The sequence below is a fragment of the Procambarus clarkii genome, chromosome 23, assembly GCF_040958095.1.
Source record: "Procambarus clarkii isolate CNS0578487 chromosome 23, FALCON_Pclarkii_2.0, whole genome shotgun sequence".
In the NCBI taxonomy this organism is placed as follows: domain Eukaryota; kingdom Metazoa; phylum Arthropoda; class Malacostraca; order Decapoda; family Cambaridae; genus Procambarus; species Procambarus clarkii.
In genome coordinates, this window is record NC_091172.1 from 8,032,436 (window position 1) to 8,053,693 (window position 21,258).

Here is a 21,258-nt window from a genome sequence, read left to right on the forward strand (position 1 = left end):
ACACACGAGAGAATGTGCAGTGACTTAATATCTAACATATTCAAAGATTTAAGTGAGGGTACCGAGTGCTGTCTGGGGCCAGAGTTTGATATTGTTCTGATAGCAGATTTGTGTTGAGTAATTAGAGGACGTAGATGATTTCGGGAAGTAGAACCCCAAGCACAAATACCATAGTTGAGATATGGATAGATGAGGGAGTAATAGAGTGTCACCAGGGCAGGGCGAGGTACATGATATCTGATCTTAGAAAGAATGCCAACAGTTTTTGAAACTTTTTTTGATATATTTAGAATGTGACCCTGGAAATTTAGCTTGTTACCAAGGTACCACCAAGGACTTTACCATCTACTTTGTTTCTAATTTGGATATTGTTTATTCTTAGATTAATTTGATCTGAGGATTTATTACCAAACAGAATATAGAAAGTTTTGTTAATGTTAAGAGTGAGTTTGTTAGCAGTTAGCCAAAGATGGACATTATTTAGTTCAGTATTTACTGTGACATTTAGAGCAAGAGGGTCAGGACTGGAGAAAATGAAGGTTGTCATCAGAAAATAAAATTGGTTTGAGGTGTTGGGAGGCATTTGGAAGGTCATTAATGTAGATGAGAAAGAGAAGGCCAAGTATACTGCCCTGAGGAACACCAATGTTGATGGGTAGGGTGGGAGAAATGGAATTATTCACAAACATACTGGAGCCTGTCAGTAAGGTAAGACTGAAGATATTGCAGGGAGTGACCTCTGACTCCATAATGATGTAATTTAAGAAGGTTTTGGAGGTTGACAGTGTCAAAAGCCTTACGCAGGTCCACAAATAACCCAACAGGGAACTCATTTTTATCAAGAGCTGCATGTATCAGGTTAATCATTCTAATCAGTGCATCATTAGTGCTCTTTTGGGTCTGAAGCCATATTGGCAAGAGCTAAGTATATTAGTTAGTGATTTGTTGAGGAGCACTGCAATGGCAGGAGCTAGAAATCTGGAGGCCTTTTTTTGTAAATTAGAGTTGGTATCTCAGCAAGGGCATTTGACTTTGTTTTAAGAGAAAGGATTATCTCATTTGACATCAGTGTGATTAGCGAGAGTTAGGTACAGAGACTCTGGACAGTTACCTGTAAGGTAGTTCTTAGCATTAGTTAGGGAAGATGGAATATCATTAGAAAGATATGTCCCAATGGATGAGAAGAACCGTATTGAATTCAATAACAGTGTCAGAGGTTGAAAGGACACCATTGTCATTGGATAAGAGTATTAGATTTTGAATAAAAAACCAATACTTATCTTTTATCTAATACTTTTGATCCTCATATTTGGGAAGTAGTGTTCCATGTTTTCTTACTGTTGCCCTTAATTTGGGTAAATTTATTTTCGTAGTATCTTATTTTAGCTCTCCTAATTATTTTACGCAACATTGATGAGTAAATCTCTGAAAATTCTTTGGAGACGACTCCTAACCGATACTTCTTCTCAAGGTCATGTTTGTTATTAATAGCTTTAAGTATACCCTTTGTAAGCCAAGGATTGTTTAACCTTTTAGTTGTGACTTGTTTTGTTAGCATAGGACAGTAGGTGTTATAGAGTTTTCTTAAGAAATTTTTGCACTGCAAGGTTGATGTTCACTGTGTTACCCAATTCAGTCTCCCAGTTGATATTAGCAGCAGCAGTTGCAATAAAATTGCATATAGAAGTTTCATTGTGCAGCCTAAAGCTTATCTTCGTTGTATCTAGAGATGGTTTGTTAATGTTGGTTAGGAGAAATGTGGGGTAATGGTCTGTGGTCCTATCAGTGATTATCCCTGAAGTGGAGAGGTTATGTTAGTCCAGATGTGGTCAAGAGCAGAGGCAGTACTATCAGTGATTCTAGTAGATTTATTGATCAAGGGTATGAGGAAGCAGGAACTCGTACAGTTGAGAAAACTAGCAGCATGTGGGTTATCAGGCTCGTAGAAGTCAATATTTAAGTCCCCCGAAATTATTAGATAGTTTTTGGTAGTCTGTTTGCTAGTATTAGTTGTCTAAGGTTAGAATTGAATTCAGAAACTTCAGTGTTAGGAATTCTTTAGACTGCTCCCACAGTCAGGACAGTCTCGGCACCCTTGACTCTGAAACTGGCAAAGATATACTCTCCACAGGAGGCTCTAGTTCTAATTACTTTTAAGCATGCCTGCAGTCTCCGTGGTGTAGTGGTAAGACACTCGCCTGGCGTTCCGCGAGCGCTATGTCATGGGTTCGTATCCTGGCCGGGGAGGATTTACTGGGCGCAATTCCTTAACTGTAGCCTCTGTTTAACGCAACAGTAAAATGTGTACTTGGATGAAAAAACGATTCTTCGCGGCAGGGGATCGTATTCCAGGGACCGTAGGATTAAGGACTTGCCCGAAACGCTACGCGTACTAGTGGCTGTACAAGAATGTAACAACTCTTGTATATATCTCAAAAAAAAAAAAAAAAAAAAAAAAAAAAGTTCTTGGTGGTAGTAAAGAGCAGTACCACCACCTCTCTGAATAGGTCGACAGTTGTGAATTGCTTAGTAGTTTGGTATGTTAGAGTTGTGTAATATCCTCTTTTAACCACGTTTCAGTAAGCACAACAAAAAAGAATTTGCCAATTGTTTGAATTAGGGCACTAACATCATCAAAATGTTTGCTTAGAGATCTTACATTCAAGTTAATTACAGAAGCAATGTGTTAATACATTGTTTACATCATGTGCTGTATAATACCTGCAATTTTGATCATTAAAATGATGATTGTCATAGATGACAAGAGGTTTAGTTCCGGGTCTATACTAGTTTTCATAAGAGGGCTGTGTGACGGTAAAAAAGGTAATTATAAAAAGATCTAGATATAAAAAACTATACAAAAAAGGATGTAGATTGCTTTAAGGTACTCTCAGGTACACTGAAAGTAATAATTTACACTAAAAGACACAAAGCCAGGGGAACAATGGAGCAAGAGAGTATGGGTAGGATAGGCAACCTAGGGAACAGTGAAATACAGGTTACCTAGCCTGCACTTGGTGACAAGGGCGTTAAATAAGAGGAGGCTCAATTGAATGGGTTATGTCAGGTCAATCTGGTCCGACTAACTGATAGGGTTAGCCAGATCAGTCAAACCACACTGGGTGAAAAATGTTTCGAAGGTATCCTCATTTGAGATTGTAAACATTTTACCTGAAGGAGCTTTTCTCACTCTTATCATTCCATCTCTGACAAAGCACTGATGACACCCTGGTTTGATTTCCGGATTTGACGCAAGCGGTAGAAGAGTCTCTGCCTTTTTCTGGTCAAGAACTCGTTGATGAAAATCCACTTTTTGAGGATACTACTGAGTGGACAAGATCAGATTTTATGGACTGGGTGGCTAGCTTGAGGTGAATTTTTCTCTGGTTTTGTCCTGATGGATTCTTTTTCCTTACTCTGTAGGCAGCAATTATGTCTGTTTTGTTGAGATCACAACGCAGTTCGTCTTTTATGAGAGCATGTATTATATCAATACACTTCTCACCTTCACTTTCCACAGGAATGGCTAGAGACGACACAACAAGAGTCCAGCAACTTTTGCTGGTCTTGTTCATCCTGAGAGATAGATTGTTGAGCGGTTATATACACAGGCTTCATGTATCTGACAAAACGAACTAATTACAGTATTATTGTACATATATATTTAATTATAACCGTATGTTTAAATTACGTAAGTTATCCCTGTAGGCTACACATTTTTTGTTAAAAAGAAAATAGTCAGAGAAAGCGTTTTAGAGCGTAAACTATTACTAAATATGCTGTAACCATTTCATTTCATTATTTATTTTTCATTTTTATTTTTTACTTAATTTTATTTTACTTTTTTATTTTAAATAAATAAATATATTTTTGTTATATAGTAGATAGTGTTAGTAGATGTTATTAGTTTTGGTGATTAGTTTTGACTGCTGTATATAATATTAGTAATTATAGAAGCAGGCAATGGTATTAGAAACTATATTTGATTTATATCATTAGATAGTTAAATACCATACGAGTTTAGTAGCACAAGGTGGAGGGGCGAGGAAGTTAACTGGCCGCTCTATGTGTGTCCACAGTCACCCATCGTGGGGCTGTGTGACGCCCTCTACTGCCTGTATAGTCACCCATCCTGGGGCTGTGTGATGCCCCTCTACTGCCTGTACAGTCACCCATCGTGGGGCTGTGTGACGCCCTCTGCTGCTTGTACAGTCACCCATCCTGGGGCTGTGTGTGACGCCCTCTACTGCCTGTACAGTCACCCATCCTGGGGCTGTGTGTGACGCCCTCTACTGCCTGTATAGTCACCCATCCTGGGGCTGTGTGACGCCCCTCTACTGCCTGTACAGTCACCCATCGTGGGGCTGTATGACGCCCTCTACTGCCTGTACAGTCACCCATCCTGGGGCTGTGTGTGACGCCCTCTACTGCCTGTATAGTCACCCATCCTGGGGTTGTGTGACGCCCTCTACTGCCTGTATAGTCACCCATCCTGGGGCTGTGTGACGCCCCTCTACTGCTTGTACAGTCACCCATCCTGGGGCTGTGTGACGCCCCTCTACTGCCTGTATAGTCACCCATCCTGGGGCTGTGTGACGCCCCTCTACTGCTTGTACAGTCACCCATCCTGGGGCTGTGTGACGCCCCTCTACTGCTTATACAGTCACCCATCCTGGGGCTGTGTGACGCCCCTCTACTGCTTGTACAGTCACCCATCCTGGGGCTGTGTGACGCCCCTCTACTGCTTGTACAGTCACCCATCGTGGGGCTGTGTGACGCCCCTCTACTGCCTGTACAGTCACCCAGGCCACCATTATCTTGGTCTTCCTGTATTACCAACGTCACCACCAACAGGGTGTATTAGGTGTTAAGACAGCGAGAATGTTAACTCGAAGGGTTTTATACAATTAACATTGAACTGTGAGAGCGTCGCTGTTGTGGTGCTCATATACCAGTTAACTTTTATGATGTTGACAACATTGAAATTAACGAGGACAAGGACAAGTCATTCGTGGGGAGGGGGGGGGGGGGATTTGGGAAGATAAATTAATTTTGAGGTGCGGTCATTATCGCTTGTCGCAGTGTGAGGACTATTGACCCAGTCTTCTGGATCAATATTGTCCAGGCGGAGTGGGGCTGTTCCTGTGATTGTGTACACGACACAAATGTGTTTTTAAAATGTCGAAATGAGGTGGCAAGTGGAAGCGGATGACATAATATTTTACTATGATGGAGATTGTAATTAGTGATGGTAACGATGTTGCTGTTGATAATTATGCCTGGTTTTGATTGCTTCTTACCGAGAGTGGATGAGTGACAAGTGTTGATGTTGTTGCAGGTGTTGCAGAGTACAGGTGTGAGGCCAGGGCACCAGGAGACCTGATGATCAACACCCACCTCGGTGCCGCCCTCCCCCGCCCGGCACCCACGCCCTGAAGAAGGCCTCCCACGTCCTTCTCTCCCTGGGCCGCCGCCTCCTGCTACTCTGACCTCTCCCGTCACCATGACGGAGGTGGTGCTGGACCCCGCCTCCCTCGCCCGGGCACACAGCGACAGTGGCATCAGCTCACAGGTATACTTGAAGCTTTTCATGTGTTGGTTCCTTGAGTACTTCGCCTGACTCCTGAAGGACTGTCTTGACTCTCTGAATGAGCAGGACGGGGGCTGGTAGCTGAGTGGACAGCGCTCTAGACTCCTGGACCTAGGGACCGGGGTTCGATCTCAGCAGCCGGCGAAAACAGATGTGCAGTTTCCTTCACCCTGATGCGCCTGTTACCTAGCAGTAAATAGGTACCTGGGAGTTAGACAGTTGCTACGGGCTACTTCCTGTGTGTGTGGGGGGAGGGGGAGGGGGAATTGCTAGTAACAGTTGATAGCAGTTGAGAAGCGGGCAGCAGGAGCAGGAGCCTCAACCCCCGTAAGCACAAATAGGTGAGTACACACACACACACACACACACACACACACACACACACACACACACACACACACACACACACACACACACACACAAAACAAAACAAAAAAAAATGAGACCAGAAGGCATGGCAGGATGTCTATAAATAGCCCCGATCTAAAAAGAAAAGCAGAGGTGCAATAGGTACGCTGAAAAAAAACTATCAACATCAGAGGCTAGAGACTTTTGAACGCTCTCCCTCTAGACATTAAGGATCATAACTGGCTGATTTCTGTTTAAAAACCTCGATAAATACCTTCAAAGGATACCTGAACAAGCAGGCTGCGATGGTCCACATCGACTACCCTGGTTAACCAGACTACGAGATAGAGATAACCATAAGGCAAGCAAAGGTACACTGGAGGCATAAGGTGGAAGCGAGTCCTTATAAGAAAGGATGGTAACTAGCGTGAGTTAAGACTCAGACCAGCAAAGGTGTACACCAGATGGCTCAGCTCCCTAACGCAGACGCCAGCCCTCAGGTTGTCGACGTCACGGAAAAGGAATATGCTAAATTACCTGAACCTAACCTAACAGAGGGTCTAGGAATGAAAAACGAGACAGCTCGCCAATCTTGCGAGTCGCTATGATTTACACCATATTATAACGTTGGGGGAGTTATACCTCAAAATGCTATGTACTATCCTAGAGGAGAGGTTGTCAGGCGACACTGACACGCAAGGGGTCCAGCAGCGAGCACTCCCACCTGGTGCTGAGGCGTGAGCCGCGAGTGAACAGGGGCTCACACTTCAGGTACTGGAAGCCTCACCTCCCACACCTTCAAGTATCACTTGGCAGCCTGGTGGCGAGGCTTCACGCGAACGAGTGCTTCTTTACTTAGAAATTGACCTTCTGGCGGCAATAAATTGCTGCTTGGTAATCATTTGAAGTGTGTAGTTGGTGGGCGTCTTGGGGGGGGGGGGGCGTGCTGGATATTATCCTTCATCGACCCAGGGAAGACCTTGGGGGGGGGGGGGTGAAGGAGGTATGGGGTGAGTGAGTGGGAGGCGTGGAGCAGAGTGGTGAGTAAGATCCACTTGTCACTAGGGTAACGCACGTGGGCTGGACTGACGCTCTCACCTGAGCTCTTACCCGGGGCTCTTACGTGGGGCTCATATCCAGGGCTCTTACCTGGAGCCCTCACCTGGAGCCCTCACTTGGAGCCTCTTCACAGTGCACCAAAACAGTGAAGTGTGTGTTAAGAGAAAACCAAGTTAAATATTAATATCCTGAAAAGCGGAAAAGTTCCAAGTGAAAGTTGACAAGAAAATAAGTAAAAAGTTAATTCTTACAAACACACGTTTTCATTCGTAAGAAAAATTTCGCGCCTTAGAAAGTAATGGTCAAATAAATATCTAGATGGAAAGTAAACATTGACGAAATGTGGGTAAAATTGTTATTTATATTTATAAACCGCCTACCCGCCGAAGCTGTAAATGCCAAAACTGCTGAATTTCAAAATCAAGCTCCATAAAATCACGAGGAGAAATGGGGGAGGGGGGGAGAGCTCTGACAACCCACTGGCTCTCTGTCCTTGTCGAAGCCACTAGAGAGATAGGTGCCCTCAGGTAAATTCGGGTAAAAGTGCGTATGTGTGTGTGTGTTCGAGGCTGGGGACATATGCTTGGGGGTTAGCCTCGCCAAATTTTGCAGGGTGACTGAAGTTTGTCCAGAGAAGGTCGTCGGAGGTCGAGAACAACCCGATTCTTTGCATAAATTGGCAAATAACCCACTTCTCCGGGGGTGCAGGGGCAGTGATGAATATTAGAGATGGTGGTGAAGGGTTGGGAGGATGGTGAAGGAGAGGGGAGGTAAGGAAGGTGTGATGGTTAAAGTGATGAAAGCATGTAGCGAAGATGGCTACAGTAAAAACAGTGTAATGTTAAACATTATTGTAGCTTAAATGCATACCAAGAAAATCTGTTAGTGGTGTGTATACTTACAGTATAGATGTGCACCATCGTACATATATTAACGTACATGGACAATTAGAAAGCAGAATTTCGTACTATTGAATTTCGACGATGCTGAAAAGGTTTTATTGTTAATAAAACTTAACCTAACCATCTAGGCCTAATACACGCTATCAGAAGCCTAATATAGAACATGTGCTATAATAGGCCTAGAAATATTTAATTTTTTTTAGCTTAATTTTCTCAAAAATATAAAGTGAACAGTACCAAATTCTACCATCTAAATCTTCATTACATCACTATATATGTACGTTGGTCCACATAGTTCAAAAAAGTACTATCTGAACACGAGTCTTAGTTGGGCAACTAACACTAAGTAAAGGAGAAATCAAACAAAAAAACTAGACAGTTTATAATATATAACACATAAATAAATAAAAATAATAATAAAGCTTGTACATCAGGGGGCTGGCTTAGGCTCGTCCCTAAGGTAGACCTCTGACAGGCTCTCACACGCCACTTTAGTACGACGTTTCTCTGACGTTGGGACACCTCAGGAGGACGGGCTGCTGCACACACCCAGTGCCCACTACGAAGGGCGTCTCGTACACAATGGAATATCTAAATTGTATATACATAGATGGGTTTAAATAAATCACTGTTTAAATAAACACTAAACACCGCAATAAAATCGTTGTTTAAATAAACAACGGATGGCAGATAACTCTATTTACTGGAATGAGGATAATTGCTTTTTCCTGAAGATAGCAAGATTTCTGATAAATATTTCTTCTGCAGATAAGAATTCCCTCGTTACTTTAAGCTCTCAAATGTCAGAGAAATGCAAAAGAAAACTAATGAATTCCCAGGTAAGTGGAGACACAGATGGACCTTAGCATTAAGACAATGCTAAGGAACACTGTGAGAGCACAGATCCAGACACACATTTAACACAGAAGGAAGAGACTGAGCAAAAACAGGGATCTGAAAGATCTTCCCAGAAATCTACCAGCAAAGAGGGAAGGGAGAATCGCCAAGGGAAAGCGCAAACCGTTACGTCAAACCAAAGCAGTTTGTCGGAGGTCAGGATAAGGATTTGGGATGGGACGGGATTGAACGATTGAACGCCGACCTGCATAAGTGAGACAGTTGCTCCACCGTCCAGCCAAAATAGTGTAGTATAAAAAACAAAGATAATCTAACTAAACATGACCTTGGAACCTGCCGGTATTAGGCATGGGGTGCATAATAATGTAAATATTGGCTCTCGGGAAGAAATAATGGAACACGAAAATATAACCGGCCAAAAAATTGCATAAATATCTTCAATACAGGTGTATCATGTTATAATTTTAAATTTTTCCACTCAAAAAAACTGCAAAAGTTCACTAAACAAGGAATGCTTTAACAGACTGTCCAGCATTTCTTGTTTAAAGAACCAAGCAACTAAACTCAAAAGGATGCCGTTTGAATACAGCAACATATACATACCAGGGAGATTTTTCAGTGAGAGACAAAGAAAGGCATGACATGTCAAAACTCTACCATTGACTCTGTCAAATGTTAGTCAGGACACAGATAATGTGGCAGCCCTACTGCACAGATAATCTGCACACACAAATAACATCACACGAGACAAGAAGGCATGACAGGATGGACAAAATATCGCCGTTGAAAAGGTACTCAGAGAACTCTATCGACATCAGAGGCCCGTGACTGTTCAACAGGCTCCCACTACACATAAGGGGCATAACTGGCCGACCCCTCACAGTGTTCGAGACAGAACTGGATAAACTCCTTCAAAGGATACCTGATCATCCAGGCTGTGATTCATACGTCAGGCTGCGAGCAGCCGCGTCCAATAGCCTAGCTAACCAAACCATTAACCAGGAGGCCTGATCAGAGACCGAACTGCGGGGACGTTTATCCTAGATATCGATGCTAGGTAACAGCAAGTCAAGATAACCTATCCGAGCCACAGAGACTAACACCAAGTAAAATACCCAGCACTTGATCATCTACAATAACATCTTCCGTATTTGCCGGCAAACAGGATTTCAAAACACACACAACAAAGTTTACTTTGTAACTGGCCTCTTTAATGAGACAAATGCAATGTTTACAGCTTTAACTGAAGCTCTCACACATGACTATTACGACAGAGAGGCTTCAGCGTGGGGTCAGCCTGTATATTAAATACACACTAACCTGCATGACCTGGAGGGAGTGTAGTGGGTGAGGCGGGCCCCTTGGGCCCCTTGGCCCCTTGGGCAGGATTGTGAGGGACACCAACTACACTACTGTATCATCCTATGCAGATCACACTGGGATTTTCTGGCGAGTAGACAATATAGAGGACACGGCAAACCTCCAATCTGATGTTAATTAGGTCTTTCAGTGGGCCACAGAAAACAAGATTGTTTATCAAGAATAAGTTCCAGTTCCAGCTTCAGCGCTGTGGATACAAGGAAAATATCACAACGGAAACTATATTATTGAAAGGAAAACAACGTGGAAGATCTGGGAGCAATGAGTTGGGAAACCTTCTTTTTAATTTTAACTAACACAATAAAGTAGCTGTTACAACTTTCGAACCCCTCCGCCCACTCGCCCCCCATACGCCCACCCCTCCATCTACTCGCCCCCCATACGCCCACCCCTCCATCTACTCGCCCCCCATACGCCCACCCCTCCATCTACTCGACCCCATACGCCCACCCCTCCATCTACTCGCCCCCATACGCCCACCCCTCCATCTACTCGCCCCCCATACGCCCACCTCTCCATCTATTCGCCCCCATACGCCCACCTCTCCATCTACTCGCCCCCATACGCCCACCTCTCCATCTACTCGCCCCCAAACGCCCACCTCTCCATCTACTCGCCCCCATACGCCCACCTCTCCATCTACTCGCTTCCATACGCCCACCTCTCCATCTACTCGCCCCCATACGCCCACCCCTCCATGGAATTCTAAAGTGGATTCTGACAGGACTTGCTCCATCGACTCCTACTATTTCATATTTGTGAATGACCTTTTCGAGGGGGTATGAAGTTATCACAGGAGAAGGAGAAGGAATGAAGACTGCACGATACTACTGAAAACAATATTAAAGCTGTATTCTATGAAAGATAAATGAATACTAGAGTTCAGTACTAGCAAGTGCAAGGTTTGGAGGATAGGTAAGAAGGCCAGAAGCACAGTAGAGAACAAGGGCAGACAGTTTCAGGAGCCAGAAAAGGAAGAGCCAGGTGTGGACATACCATCAACCTTGACAAGAGAGGAGTTTGTAAACAGAATAACATTGACAGCATAAATCCAACTAGCAAACATCAAACTCCATTGTACGTGACTGGAACGGAGGAGAAATTATTTGTCTACTTTGTCAAGTCCATTAAGATGCATACATGTCGTTCCCGTATTCCCTCCCCTCTCTCAATATCCTCCCCCCGCCCTCCCTAATTTTCCCCCCCTCCCTATTCCACCTCTTCTCTATTGCGGTGAAGTCCAATTATGGCGACCTTTTCTCATAGGTCAGTCCCCAAAGACGAAGGACGAGCATTATTACACATTTCGAGACATTTTCTGTTTTAAGTATTTTAGGTATGCGGGAGCTACATGCTCAAGTGTGGGTGATGTATGGATTACTACAGGAGTACCCGGGTCTGTCTCCCATCTGTTCAACTATCTATTCATTCGTCTATCCATATTTCCATCTGTCCATTTATTTATCCATCTATCTATTCATCCATCTGTGTATCTGTCCATTTATCCATCGGTTACTCTAAACATGTATCTTTATATTTATCCAACCATCAGACCATTCATTTATCCAACCATCTATCGTCTATCTGTCTCTTTCTATCTCAGTCTGTCATAAAAAATTTAACTGTCTACCATTAGTGTGTGGGTGTGGAGTCTGTTTGGAGACCGTCATGCCCAACGATCTCAATATATAGGCAAGACAACACCTCTATCAAGGCACCTGATAAACTACAACCAGACAAGCTCTATTAAAATAGCATATCTACACACAACCAGAACTTCACGAGAGACATCCTGGCAAATAATACAGAAATAATAGTTACAATTGGGTTTAGATTGGGATGAACTTCTCAATGGCAACTGCATATTTCCAGGTAATCCATCATCTCGTTAGTTGTTTCCCCTTCCGATTCTCTTTCATTGAGCTTCCAGCAGAGGCCCTCGCCCTCCCTGTAGTCTCCAACAGTAGTCCTGGTTTCCTGGTCTAAACCCACTCGTAAGCTCCAGTATGTGTGCCAATTCTATAACGCATGGTCGCTGCTTCCTAGCGGCACGCTCGCTCTGTTACTCGACAAATGCCTCGTTTTAGGTAAACATCAGATCTAATGTTGAAAACGGGTCCTTGGTTTACTCCTGCTGTTTCTGTAGTATGTTGCTTTAAGAAGTGGTTGGTAGATGTTTTGTGTTTGATGGTTGGGGGGGGGGTTGTAGTTGGGAGCTGTTGCAGCGAAATTGTTATCTAGGCCTTGGCGGGAAGCACGGCGGTGGTCTCTTGTCGCGGGCGGGTGTGTTGATGTGCATGTCCCAAGGTCAGGACGTGACTCCCGCTGCTCCCCCCCCCCCCTCTACCACACGCTATAACGCAGTTATAACATCACCACTGATACCAGCCCCTAAGCAAGTTGTTGATAATTATGACTAACTTAAAGATAGTTACTGCCGCCACCACCTTCGACTTTGATGATTATAAGTATTTAACAGTGACCGGCGTCGAAGGGTACCGGTCACAGGAGGGTTAAATGTGACACGCAAAGGGGGGGGGGGGTGAGCACACGGTCGGTTTCCACTTTTCTCTGACCGCTCTCTATGAATGAATACACAGGACGAATGGATACCCAGAAGGACAATTTAGTAATATATTTATTTAATTTAAGATCACTACATAAAAGTCCTACCCTATCTTCCCTATCAAGGCATGTAATAATCAACACGTGTGATATTGGAACATAAGGGACCAGTACTCACTCAAGATACAGCAGTGTAGAAGTGTCCTTGTAGATACCAGATCGTCAGTCTCCCTCCCCCTGTGATGCCCAACACTACACCCCAGACTCCTGTCTGGACTGAGACACAGTCCAGACAGGAGTCCGCACTCTCCTCTCCCTCGATTGATAAAGATTAAGCCACCCAAGAGGTGGCACGGCCATGAATAGCCCGTAATCCTCTTCCTCTGTTATAGATTCAGCTACTCGGAACAAGTTCCAAGTAGCACGGGCTATGGTGAGCCCGTAGTAGACTTACCTGGCACAGGGCTCTCGCTCTCTCGTAACGAGCTTTTATACGCGTCTATTCCCAATTTTCCGTTGAATGGACGGATTTGAATCTGGTAACAAGGGACTACCTTTGAACTCTAGAAACTACTGGAGGTGAGGTTTACTTCACCTTACCTCACCTCCCTGTGAATGTCTCGGAAGTCAGGTATAATCCAAAGTCTCTACTCAAGTCACCTCAACAACTGTTACAGCGCTGCCCCCTCTACCACCCGCTGCCCCCCACTCCCCCTGCACCATCCTCTGCTCCCCCTCCTCTGCTCCCCCTTCCCCTGCACCATCCTCTGCTCCCCCTGCACCACACCACACTACTTCAACAACCCCAACCCCTACGGGGGGCCTCGTAGCCTGGTGGATAGCGCGCAGGATTCGTAATTCTGTGGCGCGGGATCGATTCCCGCACGAGACAGAAGCAAATGGGCAAAGTTTCTTTCACCCTGAATGCCCCTGTTACCTAGCAGTAAATAGGTACCTGGGAGTTAGTCAGCTGTCACGGGCTGCTTCCTGGGGGTGGAGGCCTGGTCGAGGACCGGGCCGCGGGGACACTAAAGCCCCGAAATCATCTCAAGATAACCTCAAGAAGATAACCCCTGCGTCCAATGACCGGCCTGGCGCCCCTCCGTCCTGATCAACTCGTCCCTCTGGTCAGTTAGACTCTCTTTAATTTAATCCTGAATATTGTTATTGTTTTTTATCATTTGAGTAAGTTTATGAATCTTTTATTGAAGTTAGCACGTGTTATATCTTTTGATGCAATTCATAAAGATTTGTATTGTTGTAGAGTTTTTACAGAGGCCGGCCAGGTGGCGCCGGGGAGAGGGTGGCAAACAACAGCCGACTTAGGTGACCCTGCTGGTTACACCAGTCAATGAAGCCAAGAAATAATGGCAATTCGGAAAAAAGTCCCAGAAAGCTGGAAATTTTGTTACTTTTTTTTTTTACAGGCGTCCTTGTTCCACGCTTAGTTCCACCTCAGGAAAAGTGAACTTCGCCGCCGCGTGTGAAAAATTCCCGCCAATTTCAGCTAAATAGGTAATGAAGCCTTTTTGAGAAGAAATTTAATTATCTACAATTAAGGGGTCGCCAGACAGCTGGGTGGACAGCGCTTCGGATTCGTATTCCTGAGGTTCCGGGTTCGATCCCCGGTGGAGGCGAAGACAAATGGGCAAAATGTTTTTCACCCTGATGCTCCTGTTACCTAGCAGTAAATAGGTACCTGGGAGTTAGACAGCTGCTACGGGCTGCTTCCCGGTGGATGTGTAACAAATAGGAGGCCTGGTCGAGGACCGGGCCGCGGGGATGCTAAGCCTCGAAATCATCTCAAGATACAACAAGAATGGTCCGTAGCTTGTTGTATGTAGGTCTAACTCAGTCTCGTATACGTTGTCTCCCACTGATCAACTTTCCACAACTGTGGAAGGCAACTGTGACACTTCACACTGACATCTCCCCGCTCACTGCCGTAGAGTTGGGGATCTAATCATCACAGTTGTATTGTTACTCTTGATCAACCGCTCCACATCAAGACACGGGATATAACAGCCTCCAGTGATGACCCCAAACTGAGCATGGTCACAATTAGTTGTTTCCGCCTGTTAATGTCGTATATGGGAGTGAGAGCTGACGTCTCCAGGCCCTTTCTCTCGGAAACTGTTCAGCTACATACATGATGATAGAACAAGCCAAGGACCATTTATGTAGAGAATTAATTTTCCTTTCAAAAAGTTTTCGTTACCTATTTAGCTAAACTTGCTAGAAACGAGATATTTGACAATCATTTTCGGCGCTATTTTTCCAAGATGGCGGCGGAGCTCGCTTCTCCTGTTTGGAGACTTAGCGGGCTATAAGGACATATAACAAAGGGATTAACACAGCTCCCAGCTTTCTGGGATTTTTTTTTCCAAATTCAAATGCTAAATGACTGGGTGAGAGTGACCAGCTGCCGAGTACCTTCCTCCAGACTAATGTTATTCTGTATTCTCCCTCTTCCCTTCTCCCATAACTAACCGTAACACATTTCTCCTTGTACCCTCTCCCGTCCCTCTCCTCCATTTGTCCTCGTGCTGCCACACCCTGGCTACATCTGCCCCCTCACGGGTGGTCAGCAGGTTTCAGATCTTCCTCCCATCAAGATTTTAGAATAAACAGTTCAAGTGGAAGTTTAGTGTTAGCAGCAAACTGGACCTTTTCTGCGGAATTACTGATTTTGTTGATGACAAAGTTTTGTAATTTGAAAATTAATATATTGTGTGTTTCAAACAATATTAACAATAGCAGTGACTATGGCAAGCAGATAATTAAACATGCTGGTGTCCGGGCTCCTCCAGATTTGTCCCTCATCTTACAAGTTTCCCTGGAGAATGGTGATTAGTGTGTGAAGGAAGGAAGCGGGATTACCGTCCCCTTACACCACAGGAGGTGGTGGAGCGGCTCCCAGCTTTATGGGGTGAGGGCAGGTCGTGTGGGGTGAGGGAGGATGATGAGGGCAAGCGGTGTGGAGTGAGGGAGAACGGTGAGGGAGGACAATGAGGGCAAGCGGTGTGGGAAAAAACGCCACCATTTACTAACTTTCAATACAATATGCAGATCATATTGCTGCTAATTTACTACTAACAAATTAAATAAAAAGAAAACGAGTCCAGTGGAGTTTTCCCCCCCTGGCTATCATTGCCACTTGGCTATTAAATTCACCAGTTAATAACATTGGGCATTCTTCTTAAAACATCAGTCTCTGGACTGTAAATATCATAAAAACATTTCCCTTGAATGAACTTAATTATCAGTACTACAATATACAATACAATACAACAATACAATTTTATTTAGGTAAGGTACATACATACAATAAATATTTGCAAGGATTGTTTGACTTATAGGTAGAGCTAGTACATACAATGCCTAAAGCCACTATTACGCAAAGCGTTTGACATATATTAAATATGAGCTCTCTTTCCACTTCTTGATAAAACGACATCTGGTATTGATACCTGATGCGCGAGTAGGAGAGGACCCGACGCCATTAAATTTAATGTAATGAAAGTCTGTCATGGCGCTCGCTTGACGCTCCATAATTTTTCCTCTAGACGTAATGTTATGAGATGTAAAGAGCTTCCATCATCAGCACGATCCTCGTCAACAATAAGGGAAGTGTTCGAAATCTGATAACCTCTTAAACCTAGTCATTCCTGGCCAGTAATGTCTGGTAGATCAGGTTGTGCCGGTGAGAACGCCTGGCGAGCCACCCAAACAGGGTAATTATTAATTAATTCTTATCTAATAAATTACAATAATTTCCCCCTGATATAACTGTCATATATAGGTTACGATTATTATTGTGCGTCCCTTTTGACAGGTGAAATTGAAGGGGAAAGAAGATTTAGCAAATAACTACACGTAACACATGATTATTCTAGCATCACCTACAAGGAGCTTTTGTCTGTGATCATCCGTGTTCATATCTGGTTGTCCACCCCCAAATCAACCATAAAGATGAGGCTTTCCTATATATTAAATAATTATTTGTAGTCTTAACACCTAGTAACATTATAGTGAATGTCTACTAATCTATTACTTTAGATTGATAGACTATATATAATCTAATAACCCCCTCACCAGTTTGTGTAGGAAACGATTTGTGGGAATTTAAATTATACAGTCCGCTATCGAAATAAATTAATGTAAGAAATAAATTAATATATAAATTAGAATTAATTAAATAAAATAATTGTATTAAAAAATTAATCCCACGAGTCAGTTTTCCCCACATGGGGTGAGGGAGGACGGCGAGGGAGGACGGCGAGGGCAAGCGGTGTGGGGTGTGAGAGGGACGGTATTGGGGGTAACTGTGAGGGTGGCAAGTCCAGTCGATAAATCCCCAAGAGTACTGCTGTGAATTCAGGAGTTGGCGAGGAGGAGGGGAGGGGTAAGGAGGGTTGGGGAGGGAGGGATAATGTGTGTAAGGGGGAGAGGAATAAGGAGGGTAGAGGGGAAGTAGAGCAAGGAGTAAGCATACTGTACTACTGGCCTTGACTCACTCCCTCTCACAAAGGTGGCAGGTTTTGTCAGGAAATGTGATCCAACTCAACTTTGCATATTTACATTTACGCAGGCCAGCGGGGCGCAGGCACCAGACCACGCTAGTGACCTGGCTGCTTGTCATGCTTGGCTCGCCTGGGGATACCCTCATTCTTTTGTTGTTTTTTCCCCCGTGCGCTGTGCTAGGAAGATCCTGATGTGTCATGTAGGTACACAAGGTTGGCTCTTCACAAATTCTTCCCTCCATGTGGATACCTTGTTCTCCAGTTATAATCCTTATGGCTCAAATCTCCAAGTATCAGTGCTCCTTCACTTGTGTTTGTGACTTTCTCTGCTCTCTACATAACTTCTAGGCTGTTATTCCTTGCATCATATTTTTCTTCTGGTTTACTTCGGTTGGGGGGAGGAGGGGGAGGGTTATAACTGTCGTTAACAGCTGTTGTTAACATCACATTTTTACTTTGTGGTGCACTTCGCTTCATGCAGGTCTGCGTTCAATCCCCGACCATCCAAGTGGTTGGGCACCATTCCTTCCCCCCTTTCCATCCCAAATCCTTATCCTGACCCCTTCCCAGTGCTATATAGTCGTAATGGCTTGGCGCTTTCCCTTTCCCTTCCTCTCTCCCCCCTCCCTTTACGTGGAATCATACCATGAATGGGGCTCTAGACAAGTCCTTAGACAGGCAGTCTACAGCTTACCTATCTTGGCATCATACTCTCAAGAGCAGTGAACATAGACGCAAAGTCAACAACAGGATCACCAAGGCCAGCAAGGCCTCTGGAAGATTCCGTGAGAATGTCTGAGGGGAAGGGCCTCATCCTTACCACCAAAGTATATAAATAAATAAATGTTTATTTAGGTAAGGTACATACATACAAGAGATTTTACAAAGTTTGTTGGATTAATAGATGGAGGTAGTACATACAATGCCTAAAGCCACTATTACGCAAAGCGTTTCGGGCAGGAAAAACATTAATGACTAAAGCTTAATACTAATGGGTATAAGGAATAAAATGTGTTGAGAACAAATAAAAATAGAGGTAAAAGAGGGGGAACATGGCTGAAAAAGCAGCACAAATACAATTACAAATTATTACAGACAATTACATTCAAACAGCGTTGTTTTGAAAAAACAAAGAAACATGGGTTGACAACAGAGGGGTAAGGTAGGTTACAGGGAATTTATTAGGTAGTGCTTCGTTTTTATCTTAAACTGGTTGAGAGAGGTACAGTCTTTAACATGGTTGGGAAGGTCATTCCACATTCTGGGTCCCTTGATTTGAAGAGCATTTCTAGTTTGATTAAGTCGTACTCTTGGAATATCAAAACTGTATTTATTTCTGGTGTGGTGCTCATGGGTTCTGTTACAACCTTCAATGAATCTTTTGAGGTCAAGATTGGCATTACAGTTCAGCGTTTTATATATGTATAATACACATGAGAGAATGTGCAGTGACTTAATATCTAACATATTCAGAGATTTGAGTAGGGGTACCGAGTGATGTCTGGGGCTAGAGTTGGATATTGTCCTAATAGCAGCTTTGTGTTGAGTAATTAGAGGACGTAAATGATTTTGGGTAGTAGAGCCCCAAGCACAAATACCATAGTTGAGATATGGATAGATGAGGGAGTAATAGTCACCAGGGCAGGGCGGGGTACATAATATCTGATCTTAGAAAGAATGCCAACAGTTTTTTCAACTTTTTTGATATATTTAGAATGTGTCCCTGGAAGTTCAGCTTGTGGTCGATGAGAACGCCAAGGAATTTGCCATCTAATTTGTTACAAATTTGGGTATTGTTTATTTTGAGATTTATTTGATTAGAGGATTTATTGCCAAACAGAATATAGAACGTTTTGTCAATGTTAAGGGTGAGTTTGTTGGCAGTTAGCCAAAGATGGACTTTCTTTAGCTCGGTATTTACTGTGCATTTAGAGCAAGGGGGTCAAGACTGGAGTAAATGAAGGTTGTGTCTAGGTCTACTGTACAATGGTACTCTCAACCCTCTTCTACACCAGCGAGATCTGGACTGTCTACTGCAGACATGCCAAACATCTCGCTTTCACTTTAGCTGTCTCCGCAAACTCCTCCACATCAGGTGGCAAGACAAAATCCTGGACACGGAGGTCTTGGAAGAGGCCGGTATTCTCAGCGTCTACACTCTCCTACAGAAAAACCCAGGCCAGAGGGGCAGGTCATCTTGTCAGAATGCCTGACAGCCGATTGACAAAATAACTGCTGTATGGAGAATTATATCATGGTACACGTTCAGTTGGTAGGGGGGGGGGGAAGAGAGAGAAAAAGAAAAGATTCAAGGACTACCTCAAGGTGACCCTCAAAGACTTGGACATCAACCATAATCCTTGGGAGTCGCTAGTTCAGGACCGTCCAACTTAGAAAAGCAAAGTCACAAAGGATGTCATGACGGACGTCTTCATCTCTCGCATGTGCTTGGTCAAGGAGAACAGGAACCGCGAGGCGGGGAATATTGCAAGCTGCGGACGGCAGTCTGACACGAGCACTACAAAACTGTGGGCAGTGGAGGTGTTTGCCAGTATCCTCCTGGTTTGGACACCACTGACAGTAAAGGGTATCTTCCAACCGTAGACGATGGAAATGTGCAGCCAGCCAGCCAGCCAGCCAGCCAGCCAGTCAGCCAGCCAGTCAGCCAGTCAGCCAGTCAGGAGTGCCCAATCTGGAGGCGAGTGAGAGCCGTCTCGAGGAGACAAGAACGGTGAATAAGTAATTAGAAAGGGAAGACTGGAAATTTAAACATTAATAAAATAACAGAATTTAATGACATTATAATTTTTTAATTATCAGGGAAAGCGCCAAGTCATTACAACTTCATAACACTTGGGAGGGGTCAGGATAAGGATTTGGGATGGGACGGGGGAAGGAATGGTGCCCAACCACTGGGACGATCAGGGATTGAATGCCGACCTGCATGAAGGGAGACCGTCGCTCTACCGTCTGGTCCCACACTTGGGAAGAATGCTCCATGTGGCAACTCTACGCCAGGTGCCTATAAATAACTGGATCACGGCTGGATCATTTACCACATGTAGCTCTACAACACTATCTGGTTCTCACACTTAGTGGTTAATTATCCAGAAAGTTATAAATATACTAAACTTTCACTAACAGTGAAGTTTAGTATATTTATAATTTGTCAGTAGGCTATCGGAGCCTCTTAATTTTAACTTTATCAAAGTAACTCTTAGGTTACTCTCTGCTCTCACATGTGACTGTCTTAATTAATAGTGAGAGTCGGTACCAGATAATTCACATACGAAGACATGCACATACATATACATTAATTAAAATAATTTAGTAATAGCCTTACAATGTTAGTGCAACAAGAGGGAGGGAGGGAGAGGGTACTGATCTGTCTTCACCTGTCGGCTCACTCTCACGGTCAGGTGATTATCACGCGTCTGTCTCACTTTTCGCGTTCGTTCATCCTTGACCTTCTCTTGTTATTTCTTGGCAGTCATTCCTCTTGGCTCTCGTACCCACGGCTGTGTCCAAACGCTGCTGCTCCCGGCCGACCAGAGGGGACTAGCTACAACCGGTGTGTTTCTCTTTGGTGCGAGAAAATCACCGCACCGTTCCTCGGTCATAGCAGAAATAATTCTCCATCCCCCGACAACTGTGGACCTGTGACCCCTTCATTCACACTAGGAATGACGGCAACTATTTGCACTTCAGGCAGTCCTTCCTCACAACGTCACGGATACTAAAAGCAGGACGTGCATGTTGGTATCCCAGCTGCAGCGATGCAACGCCCCACGGCACTTGCTCCTCACACTAGGAGTTCAACTTAGTGCTTCATGCTGTGCTGCTTTATCGAGGGCGGGAGGGAGAGAAGTAGGGTAAGGGAGGGAGGTATAGAGTAAGGGAAGGACTGTCTGGGTTAGATGAACACAATTTTGACGTGCATTGTTTTGTGCATTAAGACGCTCTGAACATGACATCAGGAGGGAGTCCGTGATCCCAGTGACGACGACTCCAGCAGGAGCGCACGACGACCAGG

General features: G+C 44.2%; 1 protein-coding gene across 6 annotated transcripts in view; it reads left to right on the forward strand.

Moving 5' to 3' along the window:
* The window catches only part of Oatp26F (Organic anion transporting polypeptide 26F), a 152,677-nt gene that overhangs the window by 105,979 nt on the left and 25,440 nt on the right, over nucleotides 1-21,258 (forward strand). For all 6 annotated transcript variants that reach the window (XM_045751636.2, XM_045751638.2, XM_045751637.2 and 3 more), the window contains one exon: nucleotides 5,339-5,572. In XM_045751636.2, coding sequence (XP_045607592.1) covers nucleotides 5,504-5,572 — 69 coding nt within the window. In that variant the 5' untranslated portion in view covers nucleotides 5,339-5,503. The remainder of the gene's footprint in view (nucleotides 1-5,338; nucleotides 5,573-21,258) is intronic.